This window comes from Rana temporaria, chromosome 3 (assembly GCF_905171775.1).
Source record: "Rana temporaria chromosome 3, aRanTem1.1, whole genome shotgun sequence".
In the NCBI taxonomy this organism is placed as follows: domain Eukaryota; kingdom Metazoa; phylum Chordata; class Amphibia; order Anura; family Ranidae; genus Rana; species Rana temporaria.
In genome coordinates this window covers 362709317-362727555 of record NC_053491.1, presented here as the reverse complement: position 1 = coordinate 362727555, position 18239 = coordinate 362709317, and the positions used below count along the sequence as shown (strand labels likewise).

At 44.2% G+C, this 18239-nt stretch overlaps 1 protein-coding gene across 1 annotated transcript in view; it reads right to left on the bottom strand.

Annotated features, from left to right (window-relative positions):
• The window catches only part of LOC120932717 (cat eye syndrome critical region protein 2), an 80910-nt gene that overhangs the window by 33602 nt on the left and 29069 nt on the right, over window positions 1-18239 (bottom strand). Inside the window, exons 2-8 of the mRNA XM_040345331.1 lie at window positions 10406-10500; window positions 9862-10045; window positions 8146-8279; window positions 4149-4232; window positions 2013-2068; window positions 1581-1747; window positions 1391-1474 (exon numbers count right to left, since the gene is read on the bottom strand). Coding sequence (XP_040201265.1) covers window positions 1391-1474; window positions 1581-1747; window positions 2013-2068; window positions 4149-4232; window positions 8146-8279; window positions 9862-10045; window positions 10406-10500 — 804 coding nt within the window. The remainder of the gene's footprint in view (window positions 1-1390; window positions 1475-1580; window positions 1748-2012; window positions 2069-4148; window positions 4233-8145; window positions 8280-9861; window positions 10046-10405; window positions 10501-18239) is intronic.

The window sequence follows — 18239 nt, the reverse complement described above, 5'->3', positions numbered from 1 at the left end:
ATGGATGCGCAATGATGAGCTCAGGTCAGGGGCATTTTCTGGAAGCAGTGGGCCAGTGTGCAGGATCATAAGTTGGGCCCCTGGAGCTGAGAAAAACTGTGTCGCAGCAAAAGTTGGGTGCGATTTTCATTGCGCTGAATACTGGCTGTGGCTAAAGGTACACAGAGTGCAGGGGTTCAGTATTAAGTGACGCAAAGGTTCAGGAATAAGTTCAACAAAGTTCCCAGAAGGTCAACAGTAATTCCACAAACTGTGACCCGTTTGTGGTTTTCTCAATCACAGTGAAATCCCTTCTTTCAGAAATTGGTAGTGGCAACCAAGCAAGTCAATTTCCTTCAGATGGTGGACGGGGCTAGCAGGACTGTGATTGGCTTTAGAAGTGGCCAATGATAGTCCTCCTCCTGAAAACACCCTGTTTTCCTGAAACCATTCTTGAACAGTATTTGCAGTGTGCATTATCCTGATGAAAGACCATTGCCATCAGGGAATACCATTTCCACGAAGGGATGTACTTGGTCAGCAGCAATTTTTAGGTGGCTGGTACTTGTCAAAAGCAACATCCACATGAATGGCAGGACCCAAAGTTTCCCAGCAGAATATTGCATCATACTGCCTCTGCTGGCTTGGCCTCTTCCCATGCAGGGATATGCAATTAGAGAATCTCCAGCTGTTGCAAAACTACAAGTCCCATCATGCCTCTGTACGTCATACTTGTGGCTGTCAGAGTATTGCTATGCCTCAAGGGACTTCTAATTGGATGCCCCTACCATAGTGTATCCTGGTGCCATCTCTTCCCCAGGCATGTGACACACATTCCATCCACATGATATAAAAGAAAATGTGATTTATGGACTAGTCCACCTTCTTCCATTGTTCCGTTTGCCAGTTGGAGTGCTCATGTGCCCATTTGTAGGAGCTTTTGGCTGTGGACACGGGTCATCAAATTTACAGACAACAGGTTTACTTTCTGCCCAATATATTTAATTGACTTCAGATGCCATTGTAATAAAATATTCCATGTTATTCACTTTAGCTGTCAGTTGACATGACGTTATGGCTGATCAGTGTATTTCAGAGTTACATAAATAAATAGCAGTGTGTGACTGTGGGGACATTTGAGTGTAGAATACGCTGATGCAGAGACCGATGCAATAATAATATTAATAATAATAATGTGTGACTATGGGAGAGCATTACAGTATAAGGTTTTTAATGTGAATGGATCACTGCAACAAAAATATTTGTGTTTTAAGCAAATAAGAATTACAAGCAGTGTCCAGCAGAGGGCGAACCCACACCTTTAAACAATCTTTCCATTCTTCATTAGGCTATTGCTTCTTACCCCTGCAAAAGTACCTTTATAGCACCAACATATACCATGGGTACCCACCTCTCGCTGAAAAGCGTCAAACCCAGGATGCTCGGATAACCTCCTACAGGCGAAATGGTCCTGCTTATTCTGGACCTTTGTGTTCTGCATAAAAAAAAAAAAAAAAAAAAAAAACAGGATGTTAGTCAGCAGCCCCTCTCCTCCTTGCCGGATACAGTATCCCCATCACCCAGCATGCTCATAAACTTACCCTCTGAGATATCATACTGCAGATCTCCGGGAGGAATTCTTCACTTAGAATCTTATACAGGTGGTGCTCTTTTGGGGAAACCTTGTCCCGGAAGCTCTCAGTCAGCTTCCTCCATTCATCCTCCGTCTGGCAAAGTAGACACCAAAATCCCTCACCGGGGGAGCCGACTGAGAAAACACACAGAAAGAGGTTATAGCAACGAGGCTGATGAGTAGAGAAAATTCTTTATCTTATAAAAAAAACTTCAAAAGCAGAGCTAAAAAAAATCTCAGAATGGAGAACTTTGTTAAAGTTTTTTTTATTGGCAAGTCCACATTTGACAAGTGATTGGAGAGGTGTCCGCACATCTAGGCAATGCCTTAATAGATCCTAAAAACAAAACCATAGCAAAAGGCAGGGAGAAAAAAAAAAAAAAAAAAATTGTAATCTTACCGTTCCTGGGTGGTTCCATTTCCACTGCTGCGGAAGCTGGCAGTTCTGGCTTATCACTGGAATAGAACGGCTACCAGTTATTTCAGGTACTTGTATAGTACGGTCAATTTACATATACATCATTAAAATTGGACTTCAGGCGCATTAAAAAACAAATGGCAGACTCTCGTTAAAGCGGCATTCAAGCCAAAGTTTCTAAAAATGTTCCCACCCTCCCTCCTGCTACCTATCTTGCCTAACATGTGTACATTTGCCTTTTATTAGTGTGCAGTTGTCCGGTCATGTGTGGCTGCTGCAAGGGAGAGGAGGAAGCACCGACAACAACTGATTTATGGGAGCTCATGGGTGAGGTCACAGCTCCTGGCATTTACAGCAGTTATCAAGAGCTACCTAACCCGGAGCTGCAGGACCAAGTAACCGGACCATAGCTGATTAAAAATTGATAGGTACACAGATCTTTTTTATACAGGTTAGGCCAGGTGTAAAAGTGCCCTTGTTTTTTTGTGGGGGTACAACTTTCCATCAAGTTTACTATACAGGCCATTTAGGCATTTGTACATTGTGATCTTATCTCCCTCTAAGTGGAGACATACCAAATCCACAGCTCCGCTTACGAATCGCCCCTCCTGTGCATGGACAATTTGGATGTGACCACTGTAGTTCATCTCCACTCCCCAGCAGAAATAAGAAAAGATGCATCAGCCGCACTGCACTCTAAACTATGGACTACCCCTATCCGCAAGCCAGGAGTGGTGAAACATCAAGGAACATTGGTGAAGAGTAGCCAAGAGTGGAGCGCGGCTGGTGCTTTTTCTTCATCTATCTTTAAGCAATTGTAAACCCGGGGGTAGCAGGGGAGAGGAGGGAGCCCCGACCACAGCTGGACCAAGGGAATCTTTGAGTGATGTCACAACTCCCAGAATTCCTAGCTGTTGTCAAGTTCTCCCACCTCTCCCCTGCAATCGTCACTTACTGACACAGGGGATCACGTCACTGGACAGGCATGGACTAAAATGAGTTTAAAGCAGAACTTTAGTCCCACTCTGGCCACCCCTCTCCAGCAACACCATTACTGTGCATGCGCAGGTGTGCCTACAGGCCCTAGTAGAGCCAGTTGATGCACTGCACACATGCAGCGGGTTTTCATGCATGCGTGGGGAACTCCATGGGGGGGGGGGGGGCTCAGAAACTGAGCCCTGCAGCACATTTGCACAGGCACAGGGGCTGGGCGCCCTTTTGCTTAGGCAAGAAAAGCGAAAGTTGCTGCTTGGCAGCACGAATAAAGTATATTTGAAAAAAATAATAATGCCCATTTGTAAGAGAGGGAAGGGGGGGGGGGGGGGGGGGAGAAGACAACCCAGCACAAGACGTCATTTAGGGTGAAGGTTTGCTTTAAGTATACACATTATTTTTACACATAAGACAGGATAGTTAGCAGTAAGGGGGAGGGAAAATAATTAAGATTATAAATGTTATTTTAATAGGGGAAAAAAAAGAGCTAACGTGTTATACTTCCCCTGCTCTGTTGCAGTGGTTTTGCACAGAGCGGCCCAGATCCTCCTCTTCTCGGGTCCCTGGCTGGAGCTTGCTATGGGGCACCCGAGTCGAGCTGCAGCTCTGTATCCATTCAGACACGGAGCTGTGGTTTGGCCATGCCCCTCTATCCCCGGATTGGCTAAATGAGTTTAACTGACAGCAGTGGGGACCAAGGGTGCCACTGCTGTGTCTTGGCCAAACAGCAGGGAGAGTCCCGTATAGGCCGAGGCACTCATGTACATCGCTGGATAGAGATGGGGCTTGGGTAAGTATTTAGCGGGGCTACTGTACACAGAAGGCTTTTTATCTTAATGCATAGAATGTATTAAGATAAAGAAAACCTTCTGCCTTTACAATCACTTTACATACAGTTAGTGTTGGGCTGGAGTTCCACCAACAATGAATTGGTTAAAAAAGATAAAAAAATAAAGATTTGTCAATGGTTTTGCCTTAAACTCACTGGCCCATGGAAGGAAGTTGCTGGATTAGCTGTGTAACAGAAATGTGACATCAAATACAACAGCCAATCGCAAACGCTGCACTGCATCTTAACAGGACCATTGTGCCTCCGATGTTCGTTCCCCCCCCCAAATCACTCACCAGATCACAGCCTGTTCCAGCAGCGGCTTCTTTTTGGGAGGACGCCCTCTCTTCCTCACAGGCTTCTCTGGCACGGCAGCGGCTCTGAAAAAAGCAACAATATGATTAGAACCTTCACTCAGGAGCAGACCCCCCTCACAAGGTCTTCGCTATGTACCTCCCCTAATACCACATTTTACTACCAACACATCCTACCAGAAGGGAAACCCAAGACTGCATCATGGGAGACAAACCTCCCCTTCTCTGACCCACAGAAAAAAGGTAAAAAAGAGGGCCAATAGAAAATGAATAAACTGCCTCCACAGAAAAGGTGTCTAGTTTCTCCTGAGCATTTTTTATTTTATTTTGGATAAAGTAAAAAGATTTAAGAACACTTATCTTGTCTTCTCACTGGGGAGATTTATATGTACTTCCTGTTCTAAAGATACAGAGCCTTGAAAAAGTATTCATACCCCTAAAAATGTTCCACATTTTGTCATGTTACAACCAAAAACGTAGATGTATTGGAATTGTGAAGTGGAAGGAAAATGATAAATGGTTTTCAAAACTTTACAAATAAAGATATGAAAAGTGTGGCGTGCATTTGTATTCAGCCCCCCCAGTCAATACTTTGTAGAACCACCCTTCTCCACAATTACAGCTTCAAGTCTTTTTGGGGATGTCTCTGGCAGCTTTGCACATCTAGAGAGATTTTTGCTCATCCTTCTTTGTAAAATAGTTCAAGCTCTGTCAGATTGGATGGAGAGAGTCTGAACAGCAATTTTCAAGTCTGGCCACAGATTCTCAATTGGATTTAGGTCTGGACTTTGACTGGGCCATTCTAACACATGAAATAGCTTTGATCTAAACCATTCCATTGTAGCTCTGGCTGTATGTTTGGAGTCATTGTCCTGCTGAAAGGTGAACCTCTGCCCCAGTCAAGTCTTATGCAGACTAACAGGTTTTCTTCTAAGATTGTCCTGCATTTGGCTCCATCCATCTTCCCATCAACTCTGACCAGCTTCCCTGTCTCTGCTGAAGAAAAGCATTCCCACAATGATGCTGCCACCGCGCCAAGTTTCACGGTGGGGACGGCGTGTTTAGGATGATGTGCAGGGTTAGTTTTCCACCACACAGAGTTTTGCTTTTAGGCCAAAAAGTTTAATTTTGATCTTATCTGACCAGAACACCTTCTTCCACATGTTTGCCGTGTCCCCCACGTGGCTTCTTACAAACAGGACTGCTTACTATCAACAATGGCTTTCTTCATACACTCTTCCATAAAGGTCAGATTTGTGGAGTGCACGACTAATAGTTATCCTGTGGACAGATTTCCCCACCTGAGCTGTGGATCTCTGCAGCTCCTTTCTGAATTACCATGAGCCTCTTGAGTGCTTCTCTCATAAATGCTCTCCTAGCCCGGCCTCTCAGTTTTAGGTGGACCGCCATGTCTTGGTAAGTTTGCAGTTGTGCCCTACTCTTTCCATTTTCAGGTGATGAATTGAACAGTGCTCTTTTGAGAAGTTCAAAGCTTGGGATATTTTTTTAAACCTAACCCCGCTTTAAACTTCTCCACAACTTTATCCCTGACCTATCTGGGGTGTTCCTTGACCTTCATGATGCGGTTTGTTCACCAAGGTTCTCCAACAAACCTCTGAGAATAGCTGTATTTATACTGAGATTAAATTACAGACAGGTAGACTATTTACTAATGGGTGACTTCTGAAGGCAATTGGTTCCACTAGATATGGGTTAGGCAGTATCAGAGTAAAAGGGGACTGAATACAAATGCACACCACACTTTTCAGATACAGTTACAAGAAAAATTATGTGAACCCTTTTGGAATGATATGGATTTCTGCACAAATTGATCATAAAATGTCATCTGATCTTCATCTTCAAGTTACAATAGACAATCACAGTCTGCTTAAACTAATAACACACAAATAATTAAATGTTCCCAGGTTTTTATTGAACACACCATGTAAACATTCACAGTGCAGGTGGAAAAAGTATGTGAACCCCTAGACTAAGGACATCGCCAAGAGCTAATTGGAGTGAGGTGTCAGCCAACTGGAGTCCAATCAATGAGATAAGAATGGAGGTGTTGGTTACAGCTGCCCTTCCCTTAAAAAAAAAAAAAAAAACAACACAACACACACACACACACACACACAGTTCTGGGTTTGCTTTTCCAAGAAGCATTTCCTGATGTGAATGATGCCTCGCACAAAAGAGCTCTCAGAAGACCTACGATTAAGAATTCATGACTTGCATAAAGCTGGAAAGGGTTATAAAAGTATCCCCAAAAGCCTTGCTGTTCATCAGTCCACGGTAAGACAAATTGCCTATAAATGGAGAAAGTTCAGCACTGCTGCTACTCTTCCTAGGAGTGGCCGTCCTGTAAAGATGACTACAAGAGCACAGCGCAGACTGCTCAATGAGGTGAATAAAAATCCTATAATGTCAGCTAAAGGCTTACAAAAATCTCTGGCATATGCCAACATCGCTGTTAGCAAATCTAAGATACATAAAACACTAAACAAGAATGGATTTCATGGGAGGATACCACAGAGGAAGCCACTGCTGTCCAACAAATAAATAAACATTGCTGCACATTTACAGTTTGCACAAGAACACCTGGATGTTCCACAGCAGTACTGGCAAAATATTCTGTGGACAGATTAAACCAAAGTTGAGGAAGAAACACACAACACTATGTGTGGAGAAAAAGAGGGACAGCACACCAACATCAAAACCTCATCCCAACTGTGAAGTATGGTGGTGGGGGCATCATGGTTTGGGGCCCGATTTGCTGCATCAGGGCCTGGACGGATTTCCATCATCGAAGGAAAAATCAATTCCCAAGTTTATCAAAACATTTTGCAGGAGAACTTAAAGCCATCTGTCTACCAGCTGAAGCTCAACAGAAGATGGCTGTTGCAACAGGACAACGACCCAAAGCATAGAAGTAAATCAACAGAATGGCTTAAACAGAAGAAAATACACCTTCTGGAGTGGCCCAGTCAGGGTCCTGACCTCAACCAGATTGATTTGCTGTGGCATGACCTCAAGAAAGTGATGAACTGAAGAATATTGCTGAACTGAAACAGTTCTGTAAAGAGGAATGGTCAAGAATTACTCCTGACCGTTGTGCACGTCTGATCTGCAACTACAGGAAACATTTGGTTGAAGTTATTGCTGCCAAAAGGAGGTTCAACCAGTTATTAAATCCAAGGGTTCACATACTTTTTCCACCTGCACTGTGAATGTTTACATGGTGTGTTCAATAAAAACATGGTAACATTTAATTCTTTGTATGTTATTAGTTTAAGTAGACTGTGATTGTCTATTGTTGTGACTTAGATGAAGATCAGATCACATTTTATGACCAATTTGTGCAGAAATCACTTTTTTTTTTTACATACAGTTGCAAGAAAAGGTATGTTATGTGCCACTTTGTGTTGGTCTTTCACATAAAAGCCCAATAGAATAAATGTATGGTTTTGTTTGTAACATGACAATGTGGAAAATGTCAAGAGGGTATGAATACTTTTTTAAGGCACTGTACAACAGGAAATAAATAGAATTTTCTTTTATTTAAAATGTTTAATCCTTTGTCCCAATGGAAAATAGAGAATCCAAGTTAGAATGTAAAGTCTAGCCCCTCTTCATGGGAAATGCTTTGTATTATGCAGCAGAAGAAGCAATCAAAATGTAGCCTCACAAGGGTCACGGATTACATACAGTAATTTACTAAGCCCTGGTTCACACCAGTGCGGCTTTGAAATTGAGAGACACTTATTCACAGAATTCCATGAATGGAAGTGTTAGGGAACAATTAAATTTATGATTTTAGTTCAGCTTTAAGATAACCAGTTTAACTTCAAATAAAACAAACCCATAAGGCAATGTAAAAATGGTTCTAGTATCTAGTTCATAACGGGTATAAAAAAGGTACAAGGGCTGTAGTGGTATAAGAAAAAAAAAAAAAAGTATAATAAGTGCGTTTTCTTACTCTTCCAGCGCCCGCTGCCGCTTCTCCCATGATGGCTCCTCCTTGTACAGGCGGGTCCCATAAAAATACCAATACAGATTCCCCTGCGAGTCCTCTCCGAGGGGCTCCACGCGCAGACTGTCTGCGTCCAGACCCTACCACACACAGAACAGAATACGTGTTATGACAGTACTAATCCAATACGACATTTACCGATGTAAAACGTAAGCCAACTTTGCTGATGTGACTCCCATATACTGGAAACAAGCAGGGCGTCATGGGCATTTCTAGCATGCACACACCGCTGGTTACAGCTTGTGTTATACCAATATTTACAAATCAGGTACAGACTGGGGCCTATAAATGCCCATGCAACCAATCACAATCTTTACTTAATTTCTAATGTTACACTTCAGAAACGATAGCTGGAAGTTGCTTGGTAGCTACTGTAACATTTTCTTGCCAGAAAAGAAGTCCCCAACTGATCAATGACTGCTCTGTATTTGTTGCTATAGTGTCAGATCACACCTTTTGTTTTCCCTTACTGCATTCCCAGAGGCAATCACAAAAAGCACCTTTTTTTAGGTTTTGTTATTGTATTGATGATAGGTGGGGATATGGGATGGATATGTTTTATGTGGGGGTTTTTGCTGTATAATGAAAAAAATATATAAAACAAATAAACCCCTAACACTAATGACTGTGGGCTCAAGTCACAAAGAATTCTCTCTCTCTCTCTCTCTCTCTCTCTCATTTGGCATTAGCTTCCCTCATTGCATGGGCCCAAGCCAATAAAATCCATATCCTTATCCAAGAGAATGCCCCCAGAATGCCCTTCCCATGTGAATGAGTATGGGGGTACATAGTACTCCTACCCATTCACCAAAAAAGTGCGCAAAGACACGAGTTTTCTTCAAGTCCTGTATTTAAAAATATATATATATATTTTTTTTAATAAAGGACTTGTACAAAACTTGTGTTGTGTCTTTGCGCACTTTTTTGGTACCCCATACTCATTCACATGGGAAGGGGGGGGGGTGCAGGATCTGGAGTCATTCTTGCTAATGCCAAAATGAAAAAAAAAAAAAATTACATACCAGACCCTTATCCGAGAATGCCCGCAGATCCTGCCCCCCCTCATTTCTTTGCCAGCAACTGAGTCGATGACTCATCGGTTGTCAAGGAGGCAGCAGCTGCCCACTCCTTAACAACCATGCTAGCGGGTGCCAACTTCTTAACAAGCAGTGCTATACAATTCCTTGAACACGTGGCTAGACCATGACATATTCAACAAATGTATTTAGCTTTGTGACTTTGTTTAGCTTTAGTTTATGCGGTATTTACCATGCATTTTTCAATTGTGCAGCAAATACTGCATAAGCTGATTGAATTGGCATTTTAAAATACGAATGCGATAACTGGAAAACATGCGTCACGTGATCCAATTAGCTCAGGCAATATTCTTTTGTGAATTGAGCCCTAGGACCTTTAGAGGTACCTGTCAAGTCACAAATACAAGAACTGGCCACAAGCAACTACAGAGCTGTCAACTTCATCCTTACACCACCACCTGATACCACTGAAACAGAACAAGTAGGCGGGCTGAAGCTCCGCATTCACTGGGTGCATGCTTTTGACGATTCACAGCCAGCGAATCAGAAAATGGAAAACAATGGTCTAGCAACATTTTCCCACCTATACTGTAGCGAAGTGACTCCATAAAACAGCAACAGATACCTTGAGGAGTTCGAACACATCATCTGCGTCCAGTCTGTAGTCACAGAGTCGGTGCAGAATCTCCACCCTAGTGCGCAGTGGCAGTTTATGGAAATTGACTCCCCTGAAGGGGTTGGGTTTTCCCTCCTCTAGTTCCCATCGGTAGCTGATGATGTCCTCCAGGTACACATGAAAGGTCTGCGCCCTGCAAAGAGGAATACACTCAGGTATCAGAAAGCTGCAGGACGAGGATTATGGAAGACGATGGCCAAGACATATGCATAAGCTGCAACACTCAAAATTATTCAGTCAGTTTCATTACGAAGAAAATTACAGGTCTTTATACCTTTGTTACTGTAGATACTGGACATTGTCAGTACATTAGCTGAAATCTTTCCAAATGAGAGCCAAGTTCAGCACCCTGAACTTGGCTCTCATACAAAAGATACAAACTTTCGATTCCTGAAGCTTACTGGTGACATTTTAATGTTTTTTTTTTCTGAAAAATGTAATCACTGCTGTAACTTTTGATGTGTCAGGACCTTTTTAAACGCATGGCACTCACGTGATATCACGGCGCTGGTAGCAGCCCTGAAGAAGACTCGCCACAAGCTCACTTAGAAACTCCACGTCGTTTTGATACAGCGCATCTTCCAATTCCTGCGAACGGGAAATAAAAGGAGGAGATCAGGCTAGAGACAGAACAAAAACCATCTGCAAAAATTGGAACCAAATTCTGAAAAGCTGGCGAGATGAAATGGAGGAAGAATGGAGGAGTAAGTGACTATGTGAAGAAAGCACATTTTCGCTTTTTGTTTTTCTTTAAACACCATCCCCGTGGAGCAGCACTCTGACATATTCTCCGCTGGTTACAGAAGGCAGACTTAGTATTCTGCAGACAGCAGATCATTAATCATTGTAGCAGCGAGCACCATGGCAGATCGTCACCCGTCAGGGAGCCAAGCACGCAGCTTCTAGAGATAATGTATGAATCCGCCATGGCATGTTGTGCTGGGTGTCTGGACAAATTCCGAGAGCATCACAAAACAGGCTAGAGAAATGTCAGAGGGGTACCTAGAGGGCCTAGCTGGGGCCTTATGGGCTTAAAAAAAAAAAAAAAAAAAAAAAGGGGGGGGGGGGGGGGGACGACGACTCATTCCTAAACTGTTATAGATAGAACATTGTTGGGCGAGTTGGCCCCTAGCTTCTTATAATGCCCCCACTTACCTTGTGTGTCCTGGTATTACAGTCTCCATAATAGAAATTAAAATGAAGCAGGGATGGTGGGAGTCCCTTATAATAGGCACAGGGTGTGAACATCTGGGAACACAGCATAGGTATGGTGTGACCCCCTCATAATGGGTAGTGCAGGTGGGCAGAACCAGGGATTCAGTGCAGGGATGGCGGGAACCTCTCATAATGGGAAAAGCAAGTGTGCAGGCAGACTCAATAAATACAGGTATGGTGGGAATTCCTCAAAATGAGCACAGAAGGTGTGTGAAGCCAGGGACTCTGTGCAGGGACACTGGGAATCCCACATAATGGGTACAACAGCTTTGCACACTTAGGAACTCACAGAGGTCATAGCAATTTTGTGTATATACACAGTATAGTCTTGACTCCATACTGATGCTAGGACAGGGACTATAGTGAAAATTGTGAACAGACCCTTACCAATATTTGAACCTTACGGGAAGTCTGTAAACTCATGGGGGAGATTTGCTAAAAAAATAAATAATAACATTTGTATGTTAGAAATGGATTGATTAGTATGCACAGCTGCACCAGTTTTAGTAAATAATCCCCCTAAAGAGGCCAGGTTAGAACACCATTCTTGCAACCTACAAAATCAGTCATGCCAGCTCAAGGTACAGTTTCCGACCAGGCACTAAAACATACGGACCAGCAAGTTGCTGGATGCAACAGCATTGTGTGCAATTGCTAGCGAGTCTGTACAGCAATCAAAAACAGAAAGCTTTGTCTTTTCAGGCATGCCAAAAAGCAATAGAAGGGGAACAAGGCAGATGGTGCTTCACAATGTACATATTACAGTATTTTCTGCTTTACTGAGGTTTGAGGGGGGCTGTAAAGAGCCCCCATTAGCCATGCACAGGGAAACCCTCCCTGCTTCAAGCAGCAGATTTAAACAGGCCATAAAAAGGAGAGCCGATAAAAGGGAGACCTTTAACAGAAGGCCGAGGCCTGCAGAGAGATGGAGCCTCATTGTGCCTTCCTGCCGAGAGCAAGACAAAAGGGAGAAGAGACAAGAGAGGGGCCCCTCCGTCTTCTGAACCCGGGTGAGGAGTCACCCCAACCCCTGCCAGACCTAGGACAGAAGAACATATACTGGGGGGCAGTTTCTCCTACACCAAAACGAAGGTCCCAGGACGATGCCCATTTGCCCCACAAGTCTCTGCAGATATGATCATCCTTTATAAGACCACCTACAGTCAGTCTAAGGCAGGCCATACATTGTATAATTTTACTTTAGAGATTTACCAAAACCATATAATGGGAGCTCAAAACCATAACACTTTTAAATTTGTATGCAAATCAGACAGGCCCTTGCACTACATAGTTAAAGGTATATCTAAAAAGGAAATTGAATAAGAAAAATTGCATAATGAATGGTCTGCTTAAGACACTTCTATTGGTCACATTGGCATGTTTTGATTGATTGTTCTGGATTTCTGCACTTGCCACCTACAGCCTCACTCAGCAAGTGCCAACCACTCAAGACCCCATCTTGTACTGGCCTGAAACCAGAGTGAATCCTGATTGGTCACTCCTCAAAAAAATAAACTGTATCCATCATCAGATACAGACATCCCAAGTCTCCCGGGAGATCCTGGCTGGGCCTGTCACTCAGCCACAGACAAAGCAGCCCGAGTGGCCGAATGGAGTACGGTCATGGCAGCCACTCTGGGTGCTCCGTCTGTCTGTGGCCAGGGGAGGGGGCAGGACAGAGCCAGGAGCGCTGATGAGGTGGCATAAATTGGACACCGATGGTCACTGATGGACATTGCTGGGTTGCACTGGTAGGCACTGATGAGGTGGCACGTATGGACACTGATAGGCTGCATTTAATTGGCAATGGTGAGACTGGATTTCATTAGGGGGGGGGGGGGGGGGTTGGCGACAGCGCGGAGAGTCACCTCCCTGAAATTAGTTTTTGCAGGTTGAGAGGTCTGCAGATATAATTGTCATGTTAAGTGGAGCCATGCTTAGTAATGTGTCAGTGTAACCCTTCCAGGTATTTCACTCACAGAGAGCAAAGTACTCCCCCAGACAAAGAATATATCTGCTTTTCTATCCACAAAGACAGTGCCATCTTTGTTCTGGCATCGAGTGTCACCTTTTTTCCTTGACTGAGATGCCAGCTCAGAAATGACTGAGGAAATGCTTCCTCCTGCTTGCAGCAGACCAATGACACCATCTCAGCCTTGACACTGGTCTGGAGCACCAGAATGCCTTTATAAAAATGGTGGAGCATTTCAGGAAAGACGATACCGTCGCTGTATATTGTAACCAAACAAAATGTATTCATGCAGACTTCCAAACATTCATTCTAAAGCTGCAACTGGGAAACCAACGTAGGAAACATGTAACCTGCAGGTTTGGCTGGAGTTCTGCTTTAGAAATTCTCAGATTCCTCCAATATACTGGAAAAACTTGAGATAAAAAATAGCTTTCCACCAAGTCCAAAGTGCCCACCTATTGCTGACGTCTCTCGGGGCAGAGCAGCCATACCTCCAGGTTGTACAACGATCATGCGTCAGTTCTGCATGCAGGACAGATGTGGCCTCTGCGCCCAGGAGGGGCTGAATGGCAGAGGCTGTGTAGGATCGAGTCAACCTCCCCCTCTACCGCCCACCAGACACATGCCGATGTCCGGCTGAACTTCTGACCCAGCAGCAGCCAAATTCCTGCACCCTCTACCCCTTTAACCTCTGTGTGGCTGGAATATCACATTCTGCTACCTGAACCCAGAGTCCCTTCCCTTAGCACAGAAGATCCAAAACACACATCACTCCTAAAATCCTTATTCTCCATTTCTTCGCACCATTTATAATGAACATATACTGAGACCTCTTTGACACTGAGGCAGTTTTCAGGTGCTTTAACCTCTGGAAAGCTCCTGAAAACCGCCCACCCATTCATTGCAGTGTGTCTGTCACACTTGGGGTTTGCGCTTGCGGGGCATTACGAAAAGTCTTGCAAGCGGCATCTTTAGGGCGGGTTGGGAGCGCTGTAAATAACCCTCCCAAAACACCCTGCCCATTACAATAAGTGGGTATCGATTTGAAAGAGCCGCAAAATGGGACTTTCTTTTGTAAAAACCGCCCCGCTAGCGGCCGAAAGGAAAAACTGCTAAAACAACGCTAAAGTGAGCAGCGCTTTAGCACAGGCGCTCAGTGTAAAAGAGATCTTAATTCAATACCAGAATCTTGCTTATGGCAGTAGATCATCTCTTGACAGATGAAATGTAATCTGTCTTCTCTGCTTTCTCCAGCCCCACTCCCCCCCATTCAACCTGCTAAGAGCCGGTTCACACTGCGGCGGCACGACTTCGGGGGCGACTCTGCAAGTCGTCCTGAAGACGACTTCAGAGGCGATTAGCAAAATTACTTCTGTATAGAAGTCAATGCAAATCCCCCCGAGCCACCCCCGAAGTCATACAAGAACCTTTTTCTAAGTCGCAGAGACTTGTGTCGCTCCTATTAGAACGGTTCTATTGCATAGAATGGGACGCGACTCGTCAGGCGGCTGAGCCGCCTGACGAGTCGCCCCAGTGTGAACCAGCTCTCATGACATTTTAAAACAAAACCTGTTTTGATATTCTGTTAGGCTCGATTTACACCTATGCATGTTGCTTTTGAGTGTTCTTGCAATGCTTTTTGCGATGCTTGCTGCGTTTTTTGACGTGCGTTTTTACAGCGATTTGCAGAGTTTTTTTAGCCAGTAATTTGTTTTTCATTTCCTTTAACAACCAGCTATAAACCGGTAAAAAAAAAAAAAAAACGCAAATCGGGGCAAAAATCGCGGCACTTGCGTTTTTGATGCAGGTCCATTGAATTCTATTGCATGCAAAACGCTGCCTTTTGCAGTTAAAAAGTCCCTGACCCTTTCCAAAAACGCAGAGGCACAAAAAAGCATTGATGTGAACATGTTCCATAGGAAACCATGTTAAAAAATGTCCCTGCATTCCTGAAAAATGCATCAAAAAACGCATTTGTGTGAATGGAGCCTTAGACACAGAATATCAACCAAATATCCAGAAAAAAAAAAAAACACAGGATACAAATGTTATGAATTGAGTAGCAGTTCAGTGAGTAAAATTTGTATTTGATCCCCAAGAAAAACATGACTTGGTACTTGGTGGAGAAACATTGGTTGGCAAGCACAGAGGTAAGAAGTTTCTTGTAGTTGGTTACCAGGTTTGCACACATCTCAGGAGCGATCTTCGTCTACTATTCTTTACAAATCCTCTCTAAAGCCTTAAAGTTATTTGGCTGTCACTTGGCAAATCAAAGATTCAGCTACCTCTATAAAGTGTCTATAGGATTAAGGTCTGGAGACTGGCTAGGCCACTCCATGACCTTAATGCATTTTCTCTTGAAGCCACTCCTTTGTCACCTTGGTGGTATGTTTTGGGTCAATGTCATGCTGGAAGACCCATCCATGACCAATCTTCAGTGTTCTGGCTCAAGAAAGACGGTACCCATCCAAGATTTTACAATACATGGCCCCGTCCATTGGACCCTCAATGCGGAAATGTCGGCCTGTACCTTTAGCAGAGAAGTAGCCCCAAAACATCATGTTTCCATCTCCGTGCTTGACTGTAGGGATGGTGTTCTTAGGGTCATAGTTGGAATTTTTTCCCCTCCAAACATGACAAGTTAATGCCAAAGAGCTCAATGTTGGTCTCTGACCACAGCACTTTCTCCCAATCCTTCTCTGAATCATTTAGATCAGGGATCTCCAAACCCAAGCCCGTGGGTGTGTTTGGTCCGGCCCCCAGCTTGCCCAGACTCTGCCAACACAGCACTGCCGATCTGCTGGCTTCCAAAAGCAGCTGCACACCCTCTCGTGCTGCCAGAGGATTGGCTGCTGTGCTGAACTGATTGGCTGCTAGAAGGCGACATCAGCGTGGTCCTCCTGGCTTCCCGCCCACTGTTTACATTAGGAATCCTAACTTACAGCCTGCATGTGTAGCAGTGGGCGGGAGTCGGGAGGTGCAGGAGAGCTGAAGTCGGATTCTACAGTGAACAAGTCGGCTTGTACAGGCAAGCGTGAAATAGGCATTAGACCCCTTTCACACTGAAGCGTTTTTACAGTGTTTTAGCGTTAAAAATGGCGCTATTAAAATGCTCTCCATGCGTCTCAATGGACCCTTTCACACCGAGTCCTGCAAGCAGCATCTTTGGAGCAGCTTTCGGGCGCTGAAAAACGCTCCAAAAACGCCCCTCTCCATTGAAATGAATTGATAGCGCTGTAAAAACTCCTTACCCTTTCACACTGAGGCACTGCAAAAAACGCCCTAAAACAACAGGGTCTTAGCGGTGCTTTACCAGCACATTGGGATTGCAGATGAGGCTTCACACAAAAAACGCCCCAGTGTGAAAGGGGCCTTAACCACTTGCTTTATGTAAACCCCCTTCGTGCCCAGGCGAAATTTCAGCTTCCGGCACTGCGTCGCTTTAACTGACATTTGCGCGGTCGTGCGACGTGGCTCCCAAACAAAATTGACGTCCTTTTTCCCCCACAAATAGAGCTTTATTTTGGTGGTATTTGATCACCTCTGCGGTTTTTTTTTTTTGCGCTATAAACAAAAAAAAGAGCGACAATTTAAAAAATATATATATTTTTTACTTGTTGCTATAATAAATATCCCAAGAAATAAAAAAAAAAAAAAAAATCGCAATAAGCGACTGGTTTGCGCAAAAGTTATAGCGCCTACAAAATGGGGAACAGAATTATGATTTTTTTTTATTAATTTTTTTACTAGTAATGGCGACGATCTGCGATTTTTATTGGGACTGCGATATTGCGGCGGACGTATCGGACACTTTTTGACACAAATTTGGGACCATTCTCATTCATACAGCGATCAGTGCTATAAAAATGCACTAATTACTGTATAAATGTGACTGGCAGGGAAGGGGTAACACTAGGGGGTGAGGAAGGGGTTAAATGTGTATCCTGGGTGTGTTCTAACTGTGTGGGGGGTGACCGATGCTGTGTCCCTATGTACAAGGGACACAGATCGGTCTCTACACACAGAGCTCCATGTCTCTGCTGTGTTCCCGACGATCGCGTGTACCCGGCGGACATTGTGGCCGCCAGGTACACGCATCGGCTCTTCAGCGATGCGCCGGGACAGTGTTTACCCGCTGCGCGCCCCCCCAGAAGTGCACGCAGGTAATGCACATAAAAGGACGTCTAAAGACGTCCACTTGGCACTTGAGAGCCGCGCTGTTGACGTCTTGTCAATAGCGCGGGTCTCAAGTGGTTAAATCTGCACAATACTGTACATGTACAGGAGACTCTGCTGGGGACACCGATAATGAGGAAAACTACTGAGTACACTGATAATGGAGAAAACTCTGCTGGGGATACTGATAATGGTGAAAAATATGCTGGGGACACGGATATAAATGGGGAGACTCTGATGGACATAGACATGCAGACATTTTGAGCCCCCGAATACTTGTGGCCCTCGTGTTGAAAAGTTTGGAGACCCCTGATTTAGATGCTCATTTGAAAACTTCAGGATGGGCCTGTATATGTGCCTTCTTGAGGAGAGGGACCTAGCGGGCGCTGCAGAATTTCAATCCATGGCGGCGTATTGCGTTACCAGTTGTTTGTTTGGCAACTGTGGTCCCAACTGCCTTGAGATCATTCACAAGCTCCTCCTCTGGGCTGATCCCTCGCTCTTCTCATGACCATCCTTACTCCATGAGGAAAAATCTTGCATGGAGCTCCCAGACTAAGGGAGATTGATGGTTATTTTATATATTTCTTCCATTTGCGAATAATTGCGCCAATAGTTTTCTTCTCATCAAGCTTCTTGCTGATGGTCTTGTAGCCCATTCCAGCCTTGTGCAGGTCTACTATCTTGACCGTGACATCCTTTGACAGCTCTATGGTCTTGCCCAGGATGGTGAGGTTTGAACAGAAGAAAGATTCTGTGGACAGGTGTCCTTTATACACATTAATGAGTGGTTGTAAAATTGACCGGACTAATCTGTGTACCACATGTGCACATACTGTACCCAGAATTATTGTCGGTTAGTAGGGGATCAAATATTAATATTTTACTCACTGAACTGCAACTCAATCTATAACATTTGTATCATGCTTTTTCTGGATTTTTGGTTGATATTCTGGCTCCATCA